At 53.0% G+C, this 19480-nt stretch overlaps 1 protein-coding gene across 1 annotated transcript in view; it reads left to right on the top strand.

Moving 5' to 3' along the window:
- Nucleotides 1–8140: 8140 nt before the first annotated feature.
- The window catches only part of RNF121 (ring finger protein 121), a gene marked incomplete at its 3' end in the record, with an annotated part of 17273 nt that continues 5933 nt past the window's right edge, over nucleotides 8141–19480 (top strand). The window contains exons 1-5 of the mRNA XM_014959492.1: nucleotides 8141–8194; nucleotides 10420–10561; nucleotides 12096–12250; nucleotides 16292–16399; nucleotides 17098–17218. Of these exons, the coding sequence (XP_014814978.1) occupies nucleotides 10436–10561; nucleotides 12096–12250; nucleotides 16292–16399; nucleotides 17098–17218 (510 nt within the window). The remainder of the gene's footprint in view (nucleotides 8195–10419; nucleotides 10562–12095; nucleotides 12251–16291; nucleotides 16400–17097; nucleotides 17219–19480) is intronic.

Below are 19480 nucleotides of genomic sequence, written 5' to 3'. Positions count from 1 at the left end.
GGTGCCACCACGTTGTCCCCCTTCAATTCCACCAAACCCACCCATTTTGGTGATTCCACATCGTTAAGGAACCGCTAACGGTGGGGCTGGAGGAGGAAAATGGGTTTTACCTTCCCCCAGGTGGGATAAACCTGAGGATTTGAGGTTCCACGAGTTCCTGGGGCTGTCACCAAAGACCCTTCCTCTTCCAAAGCCTCCTTGGTGCCCTCAGGATGTATCTCCTGGTGGTTTCAGGTGGTTCCTGGTGGTTGAGGTGAAACAAACGCTGCTGGTGGGGCCGTGGGGAAGGTGAAACCAGGTCCTGGGTGTCCCAAATCCTCAATTCTTGGGCCTCTGCCCGACCCCGTGTGTAGGAGATTTGGGGTGTCCATGGTTTTGGTGGCCAAAAATCTCATGGAGCCACCTGGAATGAGTTGGGGGCCGGTCCCTGTCTTGAAACTGGAATCAGGAGCTGCTTATTGTCCATCCTGGAGACCTTCTCCTTCCCTCCTGCCCGGATTTGGAGCGTAAGGAGATTAGAGCCGGGGGGGGGGGAGGTGTCCTTGGAGATCCTCCTGTCTCCCTGCTGCTGCTGGACCACAAAACCCAGGTGTTTTGGGGGTTTTTATTATAAATAACCCCAGACCCTTGTGTTTTCCTACTGGGAGGTCGTTCTCTTGACCATCCTGGTGATGGGGATCATGGTTTGTGGTGGCTTTGGGGACAACTGGGGAGAAGCACCAGTTTCTTCCAAAGGCCACGTCTATGGTTTGTGGTGGCTTTGGGGACAACTGGGAAGTGGCACCGGTTTCTTCCACGTCTGAGGAGAGGATGGGACTTTAGTCATGGAGACCCAGTTCCTCCCAGTTCCTCCCAGTCCCCAACCCTCCCAGTTTGGGGTTTTTGAGTGGTTCAGGAGTTACGGAGGAGAATTTATCATCCAGAATTCTTGTTTTTTTTTAAAAAAAGGTGGTTCTGAGAGCTCTGGTTGGTCCCAGAGCGGGTCCTCTGCTGGTGGCACCGGTCGGAGGAGGCTGTGGTGGGAATGGGTTGGTGCTCAAGGTTGGGTAGAGCATCTTCTTCATCCTCCTGCTTCTTCTCCAACCCCTCTTCCTCTCTGGCCTGGTAGATCCTGGGAGATTAATGGAGGGCTGTGCCACCATCCAGTGAGATCTGGACAGGCTGGAGAGCTGGGCAAGGAAGAACCTAATGAGGTTCAACAGGGAAAAGTGTAGGGTCCTGCACCTGGGGAGGAAGAACCCCAAGCACCAGCACAGGTTAGGGGTGGACCTGCTGGAGGCAACTTCTGAAGAGAAAGATCTAGGGGTCCTGGTGGACAGCACAATGACAATGAGCAACCGGGGTGCTCTTGTGGCCAAGAGGCCAATGGAATCCTGGGCTGTGTAGGGAAGAGTGTGGCCACCAGGTCAAGGGAAGTCCTCCTCTCTTTGAGTGCAGCCATCCAGCCAGCTCCTTATCCACCAAGTGGTCCATCCATCAAACCCATGACTTTCCAACATATTTATCTATGACCTGGATGAGGGGACAGAGTGTATCCTCAGCAAGTTCGCTGATGATACCAAACTGGGAGGACTGGCTGACACTCCAGAGGGCTGTCAGCATGACCTGGACAGGCTGGAGAGCTGGGCAGAGAAGAACCTCATGAGGTTCAACAAGGGCAAGTGTAGGGTCCTGCTCCTGGGGAGGAAGAACCCCAGGTCTTCTTCCACCCCTAACTAATACAGGTTAGGGGTGGACCTGCTGGAGAGCACTTCTGAGGAGAAGGATCTGGGGATCCTGGTGGAGAGTGAACCATCCATGAGCCAGCAATGAGCTCTTGTGGCCAAGAGGGGCAATGGGATCAAAGAGTGTGGCCACCAGGTCGAGGGAGGTCATTCTCCCCCTCTGCTCTGCACTGGTGAGGCCACAACTGGAATCCTGTGTCCAGTTCTGGGCTCCCCAGTTCAAGAGGGACAGGGAACTACTGGAGAGAGTCCAGCGAAGGGCAACAAAGATGATTCAAGGATTGGAGCATCTCCCTGATGAGGAGAGACTGAGAGAGCTGGGACTCTTTAGTCTGGAGAAGAGAAGGCTGAGGGGAGACCTTCTCAATGCTGACAAGGATCTCAAGGGAGGGTTGAAGGAGGATGGAGCCGGACTCTTCTCAGTGGTTCCCAGTGAGAGGACGAGGGGCAACGGGCACAAGTTGGACCAGAAGAGGTTCCACTCAAATCTGAGGAAGAACTTCTTTGGGGTGAGGGTGGCAGAGCCCTGGCAGAGGCTGCCCAGGGAGGGTGTGGAGTCCCCTTCTCTGGAGATCTTCAAGCCCCACCTGGATGCTCCTGAGGAACATGCTCTGCCAAGCTCTGGGTGGTCCTGCTTTGGACCAACTCCAGGGGAGTTGGACTAGATGATCTCGATGGTCCCTTCCAACTCTAAAAATAAATTCAGTGAAATTTAGGAGCAGAGACCGTTCAGCCCAGCTGAGGGGGATAGAGAGGGACCCAAAAAATGGGTGTGAAAACATTAAAAGCCCAAAATAGACACAGAGGGAAAGCGTGACGGCGAAAGCGGGTGCTTCTGGGCACCGTTTGTGGCCTTTAGATTTCCTGTGGTTCTTCATTTTTAGAATTAAACCGGTATTTATTTGGTGAGAGAAGGTGAGGACCCAGAAGGGGTTAAGGGGAAGGTCCAGCGTGGGGGTGGCTGCTCTGCCAAGTCCCCTCTGGGAGTCATCAGATCCCTCCAAATGTCACCAACCCCCCCCTTAATAAAGTTATTTCAGGAGCTTTAAGCTCTGGGGAATCTGGTGAAGCTCGAATTGAGGGGGGAGAATTGTGTCCGAGGCCGGGGGGTTCCTGGACCTGCAGGGAATGAGGTGAGAATCCCTTTTTTTGGGGGAAATACCAGCAGGATTTGGGGCTGAGGAGGGTTTGGATTGTTTGGGGAAGAGGTTGAAGGCAAGAGGCTGAGGGATCTGATGGATGCAGAGGTTTCTGGCGACCAGAAATCACCATATGGGGGGAAAAATAATCAATATATTGGTTTATAATCAATATATTGGTCTATAATTGATCTGGTGAAGCTCTAATTGAGGAGGGAGAATTGTCTCCGAGGCTGGGGGGTTCCTGGACCTGCAGGGAATGAGGTGAGAATCCCTTTTTTTGGGGGAAATACCAGCAGGATTTGGGGCTGAGGAGGGTTTGGATTGTTTGGGGAAGAGGTTGAAGGCAAGAGGCTGAGGGATCTGATGGATGCAGAGGTTTCTGGCGACCAGAAATCACCATATGGGGGGAAAAATAGTCAATATATTGGCTTATAATCAATATATTGGTGTATAATTGATGTTCAAGGCCAGGTTGGACGGGGCTTTGAGCAACCTGAGGTCATTGAAGACGTCCCTGCCCATGGAAAGGGTTGGGACTGGGTGGTCTTTAAGGTCCCTTCAACCCAAACCCTTCCGTGATTCCATGATTTTGAAGGTGCTGCTTGTAAAATGCCCCTGGTCCAGTTTGGACTGGGATGGAGCTGGGGAGAACTGGGGGTGTCTGGACAGTGGAAGCCCCCGGGTGACTTGCCAGAGCCTGGAGGAACTCACCAAGACTTTGGGTTTCACCACTTCTCCTGCTGAGGAACATCTTTAAAGGGTTGGCTTTTATTTTTGACTATTTCTTGGAGCAGTTGCTCTCACTCCAAAATGTGCAGCTGAATTTTTTGGAAGGAAAAAGCAGCTCCTGCAGGAATCTGGCCATGGATGCTTTGGGAATGGTGCTCCTCAGGGAATTGAGGAGATATGAGAGCACTTCTTGGAGATCCCAGATCATCATCGGCTCCTCCACCACCCAACGAGCTCCATCAGGGATTTTCATAGCTCTGTTGGACTTCAACCCAAACCCTTCCGTGATTCCATGATCTTGAAGGTGCTGGACTCCCTCTGCTTGTAGATTGTCCTTGTCCAGCTTGGACTGGGTTGGAGCTGGGGAGAACTGGGGGTGTCCGGGCAGGGGGACCCCCCGGGTGACTTCCCAGAGCCTGGAGGAACTCAGCGAGACTTTGGGTTTCACCACTTCTCCTGCTGAGGCACATCTTTAAAGGGTTGGCTTTTATTTTTGACTATTTCTTGGAGTAGTTGTTCTCACTCCAAAATGTGCAGCTGAATTTTTTGGAAGGAAAAAGGAACTTCTGCAGGAATTTGGATACAGATCCTTTGGGAAAGGAGCTCCTCAGGGAATTGAGGAGATATGAAGCGCTTCTTGGAGATCCCAGACCATCACCGGCTCTTCCACCACCCAACGAGCTCCATGGGGGATTTTCATAGCTCTGTTGGACTTCAACCCAAACCCTTCCATGATTCCATGATCTTGAAGGTGCTGGACTCCCTCTGCTTGTAGATTGTCCTTGTCCAGCTTGGACTGGGTTGGAGCTGGGGAGAACTGGGGGTGTCTGGGCAGCGGGACCCCCGGGTGACTTCCCAGAGCCTGGAGGAACTCAACGAGACTTGGAGTTTCACCACTTCTCCTGCTGAGGAACATCTTTAAAGGGTTGGCTTTGATTTTTGACTATTTCTTGGAGCAGTTGTTCTCACTCCAAAACGTGCAGCTGAATTTTTTGGAAGGAAAAAGGAACTTCTGCAGGAATCTGGATACAGATCCTTTGGGAATGGAAGAACTCGGCGAATTCAGGAGATACAAGAGCACTTCTTGGAGATCCCAGACCATCACCACCTCCACACCGGCTCCTCCACCACCCAACGAGCTCCATGGGGGATTTTCACAGCTCTACATCTTCCATCCAAGCCCTCAAGAGCTTCTTGGAGGCCCTGGAGAGGGAATCTCTCGCCGGCGTTGCTCCGGAGATGTGGTGCTGAGGGACATGGGTTGGTCAGTGATGAGTCGATGGTTGGACTCCATGGGCTGAAAGGTCCTTTCCAACCTGGACACGTCTATGATTCTATGACCTGTCACGTGTCACTGGTGGTGGTGGCCCGACACCAAGGGCAAGTGCAGGGTGCTGCACCTGGGGAGGAATAACCCCATGGACCAGGAGAGGTTGGGGGGGACCTGCTGGAGAGCAGCTCTGAGGAGAAAGATCTGGTGACCATCAGGATGCCCATGAGCCAGCAATGGGCTCTTGAGACCAAGGCCAATGGCATCCTGGGGGGCATCAGGAAGAGTGTGACCAGCAGATGGAGGGAGGTCATCCTGCCCCTCTGCTCTGCCCTGGGGAGGCCCCATCTGGAGCACTGGGACCAGTTCTGGGCTCCCCAGTTCCAGAAGGACAGGGAACTGCTGGAGAGGGGACAGCAGAGGCTACAGAGATGATGAGGGGCCTGGAGCATCTCTCTGCTGAGGAAAGGCTGAGGGACCTGGGGCTTTTTAGTCTGGAGAAGAGAAGGCTGAGGGGGGATCTGATCAACACCTCTAAATCCTTCAAGGGTGGGTGTCAGGAGGATGGGGCTGGTCTTTTTCCAGTGGTGCCCAGGGACAGGACAAGAGGAAATGGGCACAAACTTGACCATGAGAAGTTCCACCTAAACATGAGGAAGAACTTCTTTGCTGTGAGGGTGGCAGAGCCCTGGCAGAGGCTGCCCAGGGAGGTGGTGGAGTCTCCTTCTCTGGAGACATTCAAACCCCCCCTGCACACGTTCCTGTGGGACCTGCTCTGGCAGGGGGTTGGACTGGGGGATCTCCAGAGGTCCCTTCCAACCCCATGTGATTCTGTGGTTCTGTGAAACAGGGGAAAAACCCAACTTTTTTGTGCTCTAGAAAAGGGTCTTCCGTGCCAGCTGGGTCCTGCCAGCAGATAGGGCTGGAAAGAAGATGCCAGTGTCTTGAGATCACAAGATACTTGACCATAAGAAGTTCCACCTCAACATGAGGAGGAACTTGTTTACTTTGAAGGTGGCAGAGCCCTGGCAGAGGCTGCCCAGAGAGGTGGTGGAGTCTCCTTCTCTGGAGACATTCAAACCCCATCTCCAACCTGCTCTGGATGGACCTGCTCTGGCAGGGAGGTTGGACTAGATGATCTCCAGAGGTCCTTTCCAACCTCGTATCACTCTGTGGTTCTGTGGCACCATGCCACCGAGGCTGGCTGCCATCTCTGGGAGAGCCCAAGGGTAAAGGTTGAAGCTGAGCTGGCAGCTCGAGCCAGGGTGGAGGTCACTCCTTTGTACACGGTGCAGGAGAACATGATAACAAAGTCCTCCCTGGGACTTGTTTTCGGTTTCTTTTCTTAGAACTTCATGTCTTTTTGCTGGGCAACGTTGGGTGTGGGTCATCCGGGGCTGTGGCAACCATGGCAAGTGCCACCCCAGCCCCTTGGCCACGTTGGAGGGGCTTTGCAAGCCCTGTCTTTGTGTGCCCAGCTCCAGAAGGTTTTATCTACGTTTGTGTCTCACCAAAGAAAGGAGATGAGAAGCCAGAGCTGTGACACCTCATTTGTGTCCCCAGGGTTTGTGGTGGCCCTGGGGCAAGTGTTGCCCGGGCAGGGAGGGTTCTTCAGCTCTTGTCTGGAGATGTAAAGCTCCAAAGGAGGGCTGAGACGTGGTGTGGAAGGTGCCCACACCCCTTCCCAATCCAACTGCCTCCTGGAGACCCCTGGTTGAGGGACTGGAGGGTGTCCAGAGAAGGGCAACGGAGCTGGTGAGGGGTCTGGAGCACAAGGAGAAGGATCTGGAGAACTTCTGAGGGAGCTGGAGATGTTCAGCCTGGAGAAAAGGAGGCTGAGGGGAGACCTTCTGGCTCTCTCCAACTCCCTGAAAGGAGGGTGTAGCCAGGGGAGGTTGGTCTCTTCTCCCAAGGAACAGGCCATGGGACAAGAGGAAAGGGCCTCAAGTTGCCCCAGGGGAGGTTGAGGATGGAAATTGGGAAGAATTCCTTCCTGGAAAGGGTGGTGAAGCCTTGGCAGAGGGCGTTGGAGGTTGTCCTCAACCCCTGTGTCCACCCGGGCAGTTCCAGCTTCCAGGACTAAGAAAGGATTCCACCAATCCATCATCTCAGCAGCTCCTGTCCCTCAGTTGCTCCTTTTGGGCCAAAACTTTGCTGCCCCAAAACGTTTGGGAGAAACTTCCAGCCGTGTCTGCAAAGCGAGTCCTAAATCTTTCCTTTTTACTGTGATTCTATTTTTTTTTTTTTTGGGGGGGGTGATGGTTTTTTGGGAAGACACCATCCCTTGTCCTGCAGCCTGGTGGGGTTTTGGACTCTGTCCTGTTCCTGGTGGGCGCTGGGATCTCTCCTCTGTGCCCAGAGATGCCTGGTGGGGTTGGGGACATGGGACTGGGACCGGTTCCTCTGTCCCCTCTAGTGAGGAGTGGTGGGCAGAGCCTTGGCTGCCCTAAAATATGGGATTTTAGGGGGGAAAGCACCCAAGGGGGGGGATCTGCAGCTCTGCTGGTGCCACCAGGAGGGATGAAGAACATCGCTGGGCTGTGGTACCAAGATGGGCACGTTGGGGGCTTGTTCTTGAGAGCTTCTGAACCCAGGGCTTGGCTTTGGAAAGTTCTCAAAAGAGCAAATTTGGGGGTGTCAGGGGTTGGCACTGAGGAGGTCTCACCAGGAGATGAAGGAGCTGTGCTGGGGTTACTGGTGGTGAAGAGGCAGTGGGGACACAGCCCAGCCTTCCTGGTGTCCCCGTGGTCTCCTTGGGGGGCATCAAGAAGGTGGAGGGAGGTCATCCTGCCCCTCTGCTCTGCCCTGGGGAGGCCCCAGCTGGAGCACTGGGACCAGTTCTGGGCTCCCCAGTTCCAGAAGGACAGGGAACTGCTGGAGAGGGGACAGCAGAGGTTGTGAGGATGAGGAGGGACTGGAGCATCTCTCTGATGGGGAAAGGCTGAGGGACCTGGGGCCGTTCAGCTGGAGAAGAGCAGACTGAGAGGGGATCTCATGGATGCTCTAAAGGGTGGGGGGCAAGAGGATGGGGCCAGACTCTTCCCAGTGGTGCCCAGGGACAGGACAAGGGGCAATGGGCACAAACTGGGACATAGAAAGTTCCATCTCAACATGAGGAGGAACTTCTTTCCTGTGAGGGTGGCAGAGCCCTGGAAGAGGCTGCCCAGAGAGGTGGTGGAGTCTCCTTCTCTGGAGACATTCAAACCCCTCCTGGCCACGTTCCTGTGGGACCTTCTCTGGGTGGACCTGCTCTTTATTTTAGGGTTGTTTTTTTTTTTTCTCTCTCCCCAGGTGGACCTTTCACACTTGTCCCCAGAGGAGAGATGGAGGTGAGTCTGTTGGGAGCTGAGATGGTGCAGCTCAGCCCCTCTTCATGGTGGGACAGGACATGGTCAACCTTCCCTATGCGGTGTTATTTGTTCCGTGGAGCTCCCACATCCTTAAAAAACCACATTCATGCTTTTTACTTCCAAACCTCTTCCTAGATATTCCTCCTCTGCCCTTGGCCAAACCAATTCCAGGTGGACACTGGTTGAAAAGACCGACCTTCTCTCAGTCTTAATTTATAGAGGGCTTCTAAAGATCAGAGAACTTGGTGTATTTCTTGGGTTTGGACTTGGTTTTTTTCCCCCCTGACTTGCACTGAGGGAGATACGAGGGCGTTTCAGGTCTTAGTTCCACCTTGGTTTTTGGTCAAACAGCACAAGCTGCAAAGAAAGGTGGCCCTAGAAGAGAAGAGGAGGCTGAGGGGAGACCTTCTTGCTCTCTCCAACTCCCTGAAAGGAGGGTGTAGAGAGGTGGGGGTCGGTCTCTTCTCTCAAGTCACAGGTGACAGGACGAGAGGAAATGGCCTCAAGTTGCCCCAGGGGAGGTTCAGGCTGGATATTAGGAAACATTTTTTCACCAAAAGGGTCATCAGACGTTGGAATGGGCTGCCCAGGGAGGTGGTGGAGGCCCCATCCCTGGAGGTGTTCAAAAGACGGGTTGATGTAGTGCTGGGAGGTCTGGTTTAGTGATGGTGATGCTTTTTGTTTGTTGTGTGGGTGTTTATTTTTGTCAAAATTAGGTTGACGGTTGGACAAGATGATCTTTAAGGTCCCTTCCAACCTAGAAGATTCTGTGATTCTGTAGAGCACCAGAAATTGCTTGTTCTGGGATGTAAATGGGGCTGAGAGAGGAGCAGAGAGGACCACAGATTTTAAGGGGTCTGGGGGGTTTGCTGGCTGTGGATGGTGGCCCCCCCACTTCCCATCCAGCCTTGCTAGAGCAGGTCATCTCTGGGGAGACCCCTCCTGAAGCTCCGTGTCCAACTGTGGAGTCATCAGCCCAGGAAGGACATGGAACAGTTGGATGGGGCCAGAGGAGGCCCCGGAGATGCTGGGAGGGCTGGAGCCCCTCTGCTGGGAGGGGGGGCTGAGAGAGTTGGGGGGTTCAGCCTGGAGAAGAGAAGGCTCCGGGGAGACCTTGGAGCCCCTTCCAGTCCCTCAAGGGGCTCCAGGAGAGATGGGGAGGGACTCTTGATGAGGGAGGGGAGCCCTAGGAGGAGGGGGAAGGGTTTGACCCTGAAAGAGGGGAGATGGAGCTGAGCTGTGGGGAAGAACTTGTTTGGTGGGAGGGTGGTGAGAGCCTGGCCCAGGTTGGCCAGAGAAGCTGTGGCTGCCCCATCCCTGGAGGGGTTGAAGGCCAAGGTTGGAGGGGGCTTGGAGCAACCTGTTGTGGTGGGATGTGTCCCTGCCCAGGGCAGGGTTGTTCTTGATGACCTTTAGAGGTTCCTTCCAACCCAAACCATTCCATGATTCTGTGATTCTAAGCTTTTTGTCCATTCTCCTCTGGATTGCAACACAGCACCCGTCTCCACGATGCTCCTTTCTGGTGTCTCTTGGTCTGGTCTTCCCAGTTCCTCGGTGCCAAGGTGTTTGTCACCCCCATTGGGCTGCTAAAATGATAGAATGTGTCTCTTGGTCTGGTCTTCCCAGTTCCTCTGTGCCAAGGTGTTTGTCACCCCTGCTGGGCTGCTAGAATGATGGAATTCCCTCCTGTCAGGGAGTTGGAGAGAGCCAGAAGGTCTCCCCTCAGCCTCCTTTTCTCCAGGCTCAACACCCCCAGCTCCCTCAGAAGTTCTCCAGACCCTTCTCCTTGTGCTCCAGACCCCTCCCCAGCTCCGTTGCCCTTCTCTGGACACGCTCCAGCCCCTCAAGGTCTTTCTTGTCAGGAGGGCCCCAAAAGTGGACCCAACCCTTGAGGTGGGGCTTCACCAGTGGGACAATCCAGTCCAGTGGGACAATCCCTGCTGGCCACACTGCTCCTCATAAAGGAATGCTGGTGGCCTCCTTGGCCACCTGGGCACACTGCTGGCTCATATTCAGGTCCTGTCAACCAACATCCCCAGGTCCTTTTCCACCTGGCACCTTCACTGGAGCATCCATGGGGTTGGTGTGACCCAAGGGCAGGACCTGGTCCTTGGCCATCGTCTACCTGGATTTCTCCAAGCCTTTCCACCCCGGTTGGCCACGACGTGCTCTTCACCCCTCTTCCCTTTTCCCTGTGCTTGCAGAGTGGAGCACGCCCGGATGCACGCCAAGCACCGCGGCCACGAGGCCATGCACGCCGAGATGGTCCTCATCCTCATCGCCACGCTGGTGGTGGCCCAACTCCTGCTGGTTCAGTGGAAACAGAGGCACCCTCGCTCCTACAACGTAAGTGTCTTCTCCTGCGAGGCCCTTCGCTCCCCAAGGCTGGAGTGATGCCCTCCTTTGGCCGATGAGAAGCGTGGTTCCATTTTTCTCCTCTTGTCTGGGGTTGAGATACCCCAGTTCTTCCCAGTTCCTCCCAATTTTAGGGATTCTAGCTAGGGATGAGGATGGACGTGCCCAGAGGCATTAAGTTTCTCTAGAAGTGATATTTTTGGATGGTTGGTGGTTGGACTAGATGATCTTGAGGGTTTGTTGGTTGATGGTTGGACTAGATGATCTTGAAGGTTTGTTGGTTGATGGTTGGACTAGATGATCTTGAGGGTTTGTTGGTTGATGGTTGGACTAGATAGAATCATAGAATGGTTTGGGTTGGAAGGGACCTCAAAGATCATCGAGTTCCAACCCCCCTGCCCTGGGCAGGGACACCTCCCACTAGAGCAGGTTGCTCAAGGCCCCATCCAGCCTGGCCTTGAACACTTCCAGGGATGGGGCAGCCACAACTTCCCTGGGCAACCTGTTCCAGTGTCTCACCACCCTCAGAGTAACAAATTTCTTCCTGAGATCTAATCTGAATCTTTTTTCTTCCAATTTAAAACCGTTTCCTCTTGTCCTATCATTACACCTCCTGGCAAAGAGTCCCTCCCCGTGATCTTGAGGGTTTGTTGGTTGGTGGTTGGACTAGATGATCTTGAGGGTTCGTTGGTTGGTGGTTGGACTAGATGATCTTGAGGGTTTGTTGGTTGATGGTTGGACTAGATGATCTTGAAGGTTTGTTGGTTGATGGTTGGACTAGATGATCTTGAGGGTTTGTTGGTTGGTGGTTGGACTAGATGATCTTGAAGGTTTGTTGGTTGACGGTTGGACTAGATGATCTTGAAGATCCCTTCCAACCTGGATGATTCTATAATTTTATAAGTATATAAAACCCCGTAACTCGATTTTACGTGGCCCTTTGATACCAAGTGATGGGACCAGCAGACCTTGGCTCCATGGAGTGGACCTGCCCATGCCACCACCTCATCGGGGACTTTCATTTCACCCCAACCAACCTCGCTCTTGACTTCCTTACCTGTTTACCCCTTTCCCCCGTGGCAGGAGCTGCCCTCAAGCCCTTTTGGCAACGGGCCGTGGGGCAGAGATGAGTCTAGAACCTTCTACTCTGCCCATCTCCTTCTTTCATACCCACCTGAGATGTCTGTGGTTGCAGCCTTTGGGACAATTAAGGTTGATAACAGCCGCTTGACCGCAATTAATGAGGTGGAAAATCTCTACCTCCTTCTGCAAGTGTTTCCTCTGCGTCCTCCCCCCTCCTCTGTGTTCTCCCTCCAACTTTAAGCCTTTTTTTTCTTTTTTTTTAACCAAAAATCTCCTTCAGTCAGGTTCTGAGCTTCTTCTCTGGGTGTTGGGTGCCACGGACCGAACCTCCTGTGGTTCCTCCTCTTGGAGGCTCTTTGGTGTAGGTGGGAGTGGGGTTTTTCTGCTGCTTCCTGAGCCCCAAAAAACCAGCTTTCAAAGGCTTTTTCCTCTCTTCCTGTAGATGGTGACCCTCTTCCAGATGTGGGTGGTGCCTCTCTATTTCACCATCAAGCTCTACTGGTGGCGGTTCCTGGTCATCTGGGTGCTCTTCTCCGCCGTCACAGCTTTTGTCACCTTCAGGGCAACCCGAAAACCTCTGGTACAGACAACGCCCAGGTTGGTGGTAACACGGGGTGGGTGTTTTTTGGGGGAAAACCCTCCATCCCCAGGAGAACACTTCAAGAAGCTCTTTCTGGTTTCCCTGCCACAGGTTATTCCCTTGAAACAGCTGGTACCCGAGGGGCTGGTGGCATCACCCGGGGCATTCCTGGTGTGGCCCGTTCTTTAGGGCCTTGGCACATCCCAAGGTTTCTAGTTTGGAATGAAAACCTTGGGTGGCCCATGGTGGGGGTGGATCTGTAGCTGGAATTGGGAATTTAGGGCTCTGTTTCCCGTGGTGGGGGCAGATCTGTAGCTGGAATTAGGACTTTAGGGCTCTCTTCCTGTGGTGGGAGTTGATCTGTGGCCTGAGTTGGGAATTTAAAGCTCTATTTCTCATGGTGGCAGCAGATCTATAGCTTGAATTGGGAATTTAAAGCTCTGTTTCTCATGGTGGGGGCAGATCTGTAGCTGGAATTAGGACTTTAGGGCTCTCTTCCCGTGGTGGGGGTGGATCTGTAGCTGGAATTGGGAATTTAGGGATCTCTTCCGGTGGTGGGAGTGGATCTGTAGCTTGAATTGGGAATTTAAAGCTTGATTTCTCATAGTGGGGGCGGATCTGTAGCTGGAATTAGGAATTTAGGGCTCTCTTCCCGTGGTGGGAGTGGATCTGTAGCCTGAACTGGGAATGTAAAGCTTGATTTCTCATGGTGGGAGCAGGTCTGTAGCTGGAATTAGGAATTTTAAGCTCTCTTCCCATGGTGGCAGCAGATCTATAGCCTGAATTGGGAATTTAAAGCTTGATTTCTCATGGTGGGGGCAGATCTGTAGCTGGAATTGGGAATTTAGGGCTCTGTTTCCCGTGGTGGGGGCAGATCTGTAGCTGGAATTAGGACTTTAGGGCTCTCTTCCTGTGGTGGGAGTTGATCTGTGGCCTGAGTTGGGAATTTAAAGCTCTATTTCTCATGGTGGCAGCAGATCTATAGCTTGAATTGGGAATTTAAAGCTCTGTTTCTCGTGGTGGGGGCAGATCTGTAGCTGGAATTAGGAATTTAGGGCTCTCTTCCTGTGGTGGCAGCAGATCTATAGCTTGAATTGGGAATTAAAAGCTCTGTTTCACATGATGGGGGTGGATCCGTATGTGGGAGCAGATCAATGGCTTGAATTAGAAATTTAAAGCTCCATTTCTCATGGTGGGGGCAGGTCTGTGGCTTGAATTGGAAATTTAGGGCTCTCTTCCCGTGGTGGGGGCAGATCTGTAGCTGGAATTAGGAATTTAAGACTCTCTTCCCATGGTGGGGGTGGATCCATAGCCTGAGTTGGGAATTTAAAGCTCGATTTCTCATGGTGGGAGCAGGTCTGTGGCTGGAATTGGGAATTTAAAGCTCTGTTTCTCATGGTGTGGGCAGATCTGTAGCTGGAATTAGGAATTTTGGGCTCTCTTCCCGTGGTGGCAGCGAATCTGTAGCTGGAATTAGGAATTTTGGGCTCTCTTCCCGTGGTGGGAGTGGATCTGCTGCTCAAATTTGGAATTTAAAGCTCTCTTTCCCATGGTGGCAGTGGATCCGTAGCCTGAGTTGGGAATTTAAGGCTCCTTTTCCCATGGTGGGGGCAGATCTGTAGCTGGAATTAGGAATTTAGGGCTCTCTTCCCGTGGTGGGGGTGGATCTGTAGCCTGAACTGGGAATGTAAAGCTTAATTTCTCATGGTGGGAGCAGATCCATAGCTTGAATTAGAAATGTAAAGCTCCATTTCCCATGGTGGGGGCAGATCTGTAGCTGGAATTAGGAATTTAGGGCTCTCTTCCCGTGGTGGGAGTGGATCTGCTGCTCAAATTTGGAATTTAAAGCTCTCTTTCCCATGGTGGCAGTGGATCTGTAGCCTGAACTGGGAATGTAAAGCTTAATTTCTCATGGTGGGAGCAGATCCATAGCTTGAATTAGAAATGTAAAGCTCCATTTCCCATGGTGGGGGCAGATCTGTAGCTGGAATTAGGAATTTAGGGTTCTCTTCTGGTGGTGGGAGTGGATCTGCTGCTCGAATTAGGAATTTAAAGCTCAGTTTCTTGTGGTGGGAGCAGGTCTGTGGCTTGAATTAGGAATTTAAAGCTCCCTTTCTCATGGTGGAAGCAGGTCTGCGGCTTGAATTAGAAATTTAAAGCTCCCTTTCCTGTGGTGGGGGCAGATCTGTAGCTGGAATTAGGAATTTAAGGCCCTCTTCCCATGGTGGGGGTGGATCTGTAGCTGGAATTAGGACTTTAGGGCTCTCTTCCTGTAGTGGCAGTGGATCCATAGCCTGAGTTGGGAATTTAAAGCTCCATTTCTCATGGTGGGGGCAGATCTGTAGCTGGAATTAGGAATTTAGGGCTCTCTTCCCGTGGTGGGAGTGGATCTGTAGCCTGAACTGGGAATGTAAAGCTTGATTTCTCATGGTGGGAGCAGATCGATGGCTTGAATTAGGAATTTAAAGCTCCATTTCCCATGGTGGGCGTGGATCTGTAGCTGGAATTAAGAATTTAGGGCTCTCTTCCCATGGTGGGGGTGGATCTGTAGCCTGAACTGGGAATTTAGAGCTTGATTTCTCATCGTGGGAGCAGATCGATGGCTTGAATTAGGACTTTAGGGCTCTCTTCCTGTGGTGGGAGTGGATCTGCTGCTTGAATTAGGAATTTAGGGCTCTCTTCCCATGGTGGGAGTTGATCTGTGGCCTGAACTGGGAATTTAAAGCTGTTTCCCATGGTAGGGGCGGATCTGTAGCTGGAATTGGGAATTTAAAGCTCTGTTTCCCATGGTGGGGGTGGATCTGTAACCTGAGTTGGGAATGTAAAGCTTGATTTCTCATGGTGGGAGCAGGTCTGTAGCTGGAATTAGGAATTTTAAGCTCTCTTCCCATGGTGGCAGCAGATCTATAGCCTGAATTGGGAATTTAAAGCTTGATTTCTCATGGTGGGGGCAGATCTGTAGCTGGAATTGGGAATTTAGGGCTCTGTTTCCCGTGGTGGGGGCAGATCTGTAGCTGGAATTAGGACTTTAGGGCTCTCTTCCTGTGGTGGGAGTTGATCTGTGGCCTGAGTTGGGAATTTAAAGCTCTATTTCTCATGGTGGGAGCAATCCATAGCTTGAATTAGAAATTTAAAGCTCCCTTTCCCGTGGTGGGGGTGGATCTGTAGCTGGAATTAGGAATTTAAGACTCTCTTCCCATGGTGGGGGTGGATCTGCTGCTCGAATTCGGAATTTAAAGCTCAGTTTCTTGTGGTGGGAGCAGATCTGTAGCCTGAACTGGGAATTTAAAGCTCTGTTTCACATGGTGGGGGTGGTTCTTTATCCTGAATTAGGACTTTAGGGCTCTCTTCCCATGGTGGGGGTGGATCTGTAGCTGGAATTAGGAATTTAGGGTTCTCTTCCCATGGTGGGGGTGGTTCTTTATCCTGAATTAGGACTTTAGGGCTCTCTTCCCATGGTTGGGGTGGATCTTTCTCCTGAATTAGGAATCCAAACCTCTCTTGCCGGGTCCTGTGGGTGGGTGAAGTGTCTCCAAACACCCTCCAGGTTTCCAACACCAACTTTCCCATGGTGGGGGTGGATCTGTAGCTGGAATTAGGAATTTAAGACTCTCTTCCCATGGTGGGGGTGGATCTGCTGCTCGAATTCGGAATTTAAAGCTCAGTTTCTTGTGGTGGGAGCAGATCTGTAGCCTGAACTGGGAATTTAAAGCTCTGTTTCACATGGTGGGGGTGGTTCTTTATCCTGAATTAGGACTTTAGGGCTCTCTTCCCATGGTGGGGGTGGATCTGTAGCTGGAATTAGGAATTTAGGGTTCTCTTCCCATGGTGGGGGTGGTTCTTTATCCTGAATTAGGACTTTAGGGCTCTCTTCCCATGGTTGGGGTGGATCTTTCTCCTGAATTAGGAATCCAAACCTCTCTTGCCGGGTCCTGTGGGTGGGTGAAGCGTCTCCAAACACCCTCCAGGTTTCCAACACCAAACTCTTGAGGTTCTTGGGACAGTTTCCTTCCAGGGGAAACGTGAAGCCCTTTAATTCTTGTTCCCATTCTCTACAGACTGGTCTATAAATGGTTTTTACTAATATACAAGATCAGCTACGCCACCGGCATCGTGGGCTACATGGCCGTCATGTTCACGCTCTTCGGTCTTAATTTATTATTCAGGTGAGTGGCTCTTTTTTTGGTCCCCACTCGTGGGGTGGGGGCTGTAATTTCCCCCCCCCCACGTGGAATAAGGCTTTGGCTGCAACTCTGGAAAAATCAATTTTCTTAACGATCGCGTTAACGGGGCCAAAGAGACTCTTGGGGTGTCCTTGAGGATCACGGGGGAGAAGATGGTGGTCAAGGTCATTGGGAACCCTCCTTCCAGCTCCTTGTGTGTGTCCAAATGGGGGTGTTTCTTCGTTACCCTGATAAATTTGCCCAGGGAGGGGGTGGAGTCCCCATCCCTGGCTGTGTTTAAGGGCCGTTTAGATGCAGTGCTGAGGGACATGGTGTAGGGGAGGGCTTTGTAGAGTAGGGGAGATGGTTGGACTCGATGATCCCAAGGGTCTCTTCCAACCTCAATGATTCTATGATTCTAAATGTCACCCCTGTGACAAGCGGGGTGGCAGCAGAAGACCCCAACCCAAGCCATCATGGTGTTTAGAGAGGTTGAATCCTTCTCTAGAATGAGGAGAAGACCTGGGAAGTGCCTCCAGAGAGGTGGAAGTGTTAACTGGGGGCTTACTGGGAGTTGGTCAGGGATCCAAAGGTGTTGGGGAGAGGCTGGTGAGAGTGTGTGTCCCACCCCACCACGTCTCCCTTCAAACCCTGCTTCTTGAGGAAAGCTCTTGACGTCGTTGGGGTTCCTCTCGTGGCAGAATCAAACCAGAAGACGCCATGGACTTTGGCATCTCCCTCCTCTTCTACGGGCTCTACTACGGGGTCCTGGAGCGGGACTTCGCCGAGATGTGTGCTGACTACATGGCCTCCACCATCGGGGTGAGTTAACGCCGTGTCACCCCCCCAAAAAGGGCTCCTGCCCCGTTACTGGGTGGACTGGAACCTCTGGGCTTCAGCAGTAGCTTTGGCCTTCCCCAAAGGGGAAAATCCATCAAGTTCCCCCCGTCAGGAAGGACCTCCTGAAGATGCTGCTCTTCTCGTTGGGTTCCTTCTGTGGTGCCTGGGCCTGGGGGGGTTCTGGAGCTGCTCCAAGGTCCTGCCTTAAAAGCAAGGGATTGTCTGCTGGGGGTGTTGAGCCTGGAGAAAAGGAGGCTGAGGGGAGACCTTCTGGCTCTCTCCAACTCCCTGAAAGGAGGGTGTAGCCAGGGGGGGTCGGTCTCTTCTCCCAAGGAACAGGCCATGGGACAAGAGGAAATGGCCTCAAGTTGCCCCAGGGGAGGTTGAGGATGGATCTTGGGGCCAATTTCTTCCTGGAAAGGGCTGTGAAGCCTTGGCAGAGGCTGCCCAGGGCAGTGGTGGAGTCACCATCCCGAGGGTCTTCAAAGCTGGGCAGAGGCGGTGCTGAGGGACACGGGTCAGTGGTGGGTTTGTCAGTGTTGGGTTGATGGTTGGACTCCACCATCCGGAAGGTCCCTTCCAACCTCCACCGTTCCGTGGTTCTGGAGCCTCCACAGGTGTCCCCTTGTTCCAGAAGCACAAGAACAGATTGTTGGGTTGATGGTTGGACTCCATGGTCTGGAAGGTCCCTTCCAACTTCCACCATTCCATGATTCTGGAGCCTCCACGGGTGTCCCCTTGTTCCAGAAGCACAAGAAATGAGGAGTGGAAGGAGCTGAGGAGGAACTTCTTTCCTGTGAGGGTGGCAGAGCCCTGGCAGAGGCTGCCCAGGGAGGTGGTGGAGTCTCCTTCTCTGGAGACATTCAAACCCCCCCTGGACACGTTCCTGTGGGACCTGCTCTGGGTGGCCCTGCTCTGGCAGGGGGTTGGACTAGATGATCTCAGAGGTCCCTTCCAACCCCATGTGATTCTGTGATCTGTTCAGCCCCTCTAAATTCTTGAGAAATATTTCTCTCTTTGGGCCTTTAAAAATCCCTGATGTTCCTGTTTCTGGGACCACGTTGTGACCGCCTTATCTCCTGACCCACAGCCCTAGGGGGAAGACATCACCTGCTCTGGGTGGGACCTGCTCTGGCAGGGGGTTGGACTAGATGATCTCAGAGGTTCCTTCCAACCCCATGTGATTCTGTGATGTGTTCAGCCCCTCTAAATTCTTGAGAAATTCTCTCTCTGGGCCTTTAAAAATCCCTGATGTTCCTGTTTCTGGGACCACGTTGCCACCACGGCCCACGGGGGAAGACATCACCCCACAGGGGAAGACATCACCCCACGGGCTTCCTCCTGCTGCTTCTACCCACCACAGCTCGTGCTGTCCCTGTGGGCAGAGGATGTGGCCCCACGTGCTTGTGGTGGTGGCCCCACATCTGCAGTGGTGGCCCCAAATCTGCAAGGGACCACGTTGCCACCACGGCCCACGGGGGAAGACATCACCCCACAGGGGAAGACATCACCCCACGGGCTTCCTCCTGCTGCTTCTACCCACCACAGCTCGTGCTGTCCCTGTGGGCAGAGGACGTGGCCCCACGTGCCTGTGGTGGTGGCCCCAAATCTGCAGTGGTGGCCCCAAATCTGCATCCCACATGTCTGGGACCAAAAATAAACCCCTACTTCTCCAAAAAATACGTGGTCTAGGAGAGTGGTGGAACAAGTTGCGTTGCTTCTTTGTAGCTGCTCTTTAGGGACTTGGTGTTTCCTCCTCCTCCTCTTCCTCTTTCTGCTGCTGCTCCCTGGAGGTGCTGCCTGGTGGGACTGGGGAGCCCCTGCTCCTCACTGGTCGCCTTCCACTCGCACTGGGCCACCTCAGCAGAGCTCGGGGTGGGTGGTGGGCAACCCAGGATGGGCCTGTAGTAGCCCAGGTGCTCCCCCAGGGTCTGGCCTGTCCCCGGACTCTGTTGGATGCTTGGAGTCAAGTTGTGCTGAGTCTCTGCTGGAGGATGTTCTGATGATACTGGTCCAGGATGGGATGGAATCGGACAGTTTGGGTTGGAAGGGACCTTAAAGCCCCCCACAGTTCCACCCAGGGACACCTCCCACCAGAGCAGGTTGCTCCAAGCCCCCTCCAACCTGGCCTTGAACCCCTCCAGGGATGGGGCAGCCACAGCTTCTTGGGGCAACCTGGGCCAGAGTCTCAACCCATCCATCCATCCATCCATCCATCCATCCAACCATCCATCCCCCCATCCA

The sequence above is a fragment of the Calidris pugnax genome, unplaced genomic scaffold (genome assembly GCF_001431845.1).
Source record: "Calidris pugnax isolate Ruff unplaced genomic scaffold, ASM143184v1 scaffold465, whole genome shotgun sequence".
Classification (NCBI taxonomy): domain Eukaryota; kingdom Metazoa; phylum Chordata; class Aves; order Charadriiformes; family Scolopacidae; genus Calidris; species Calidris pugnax.
This window is presented reverse-complemented; position numbering and strand designations above follow the sequence as displayed.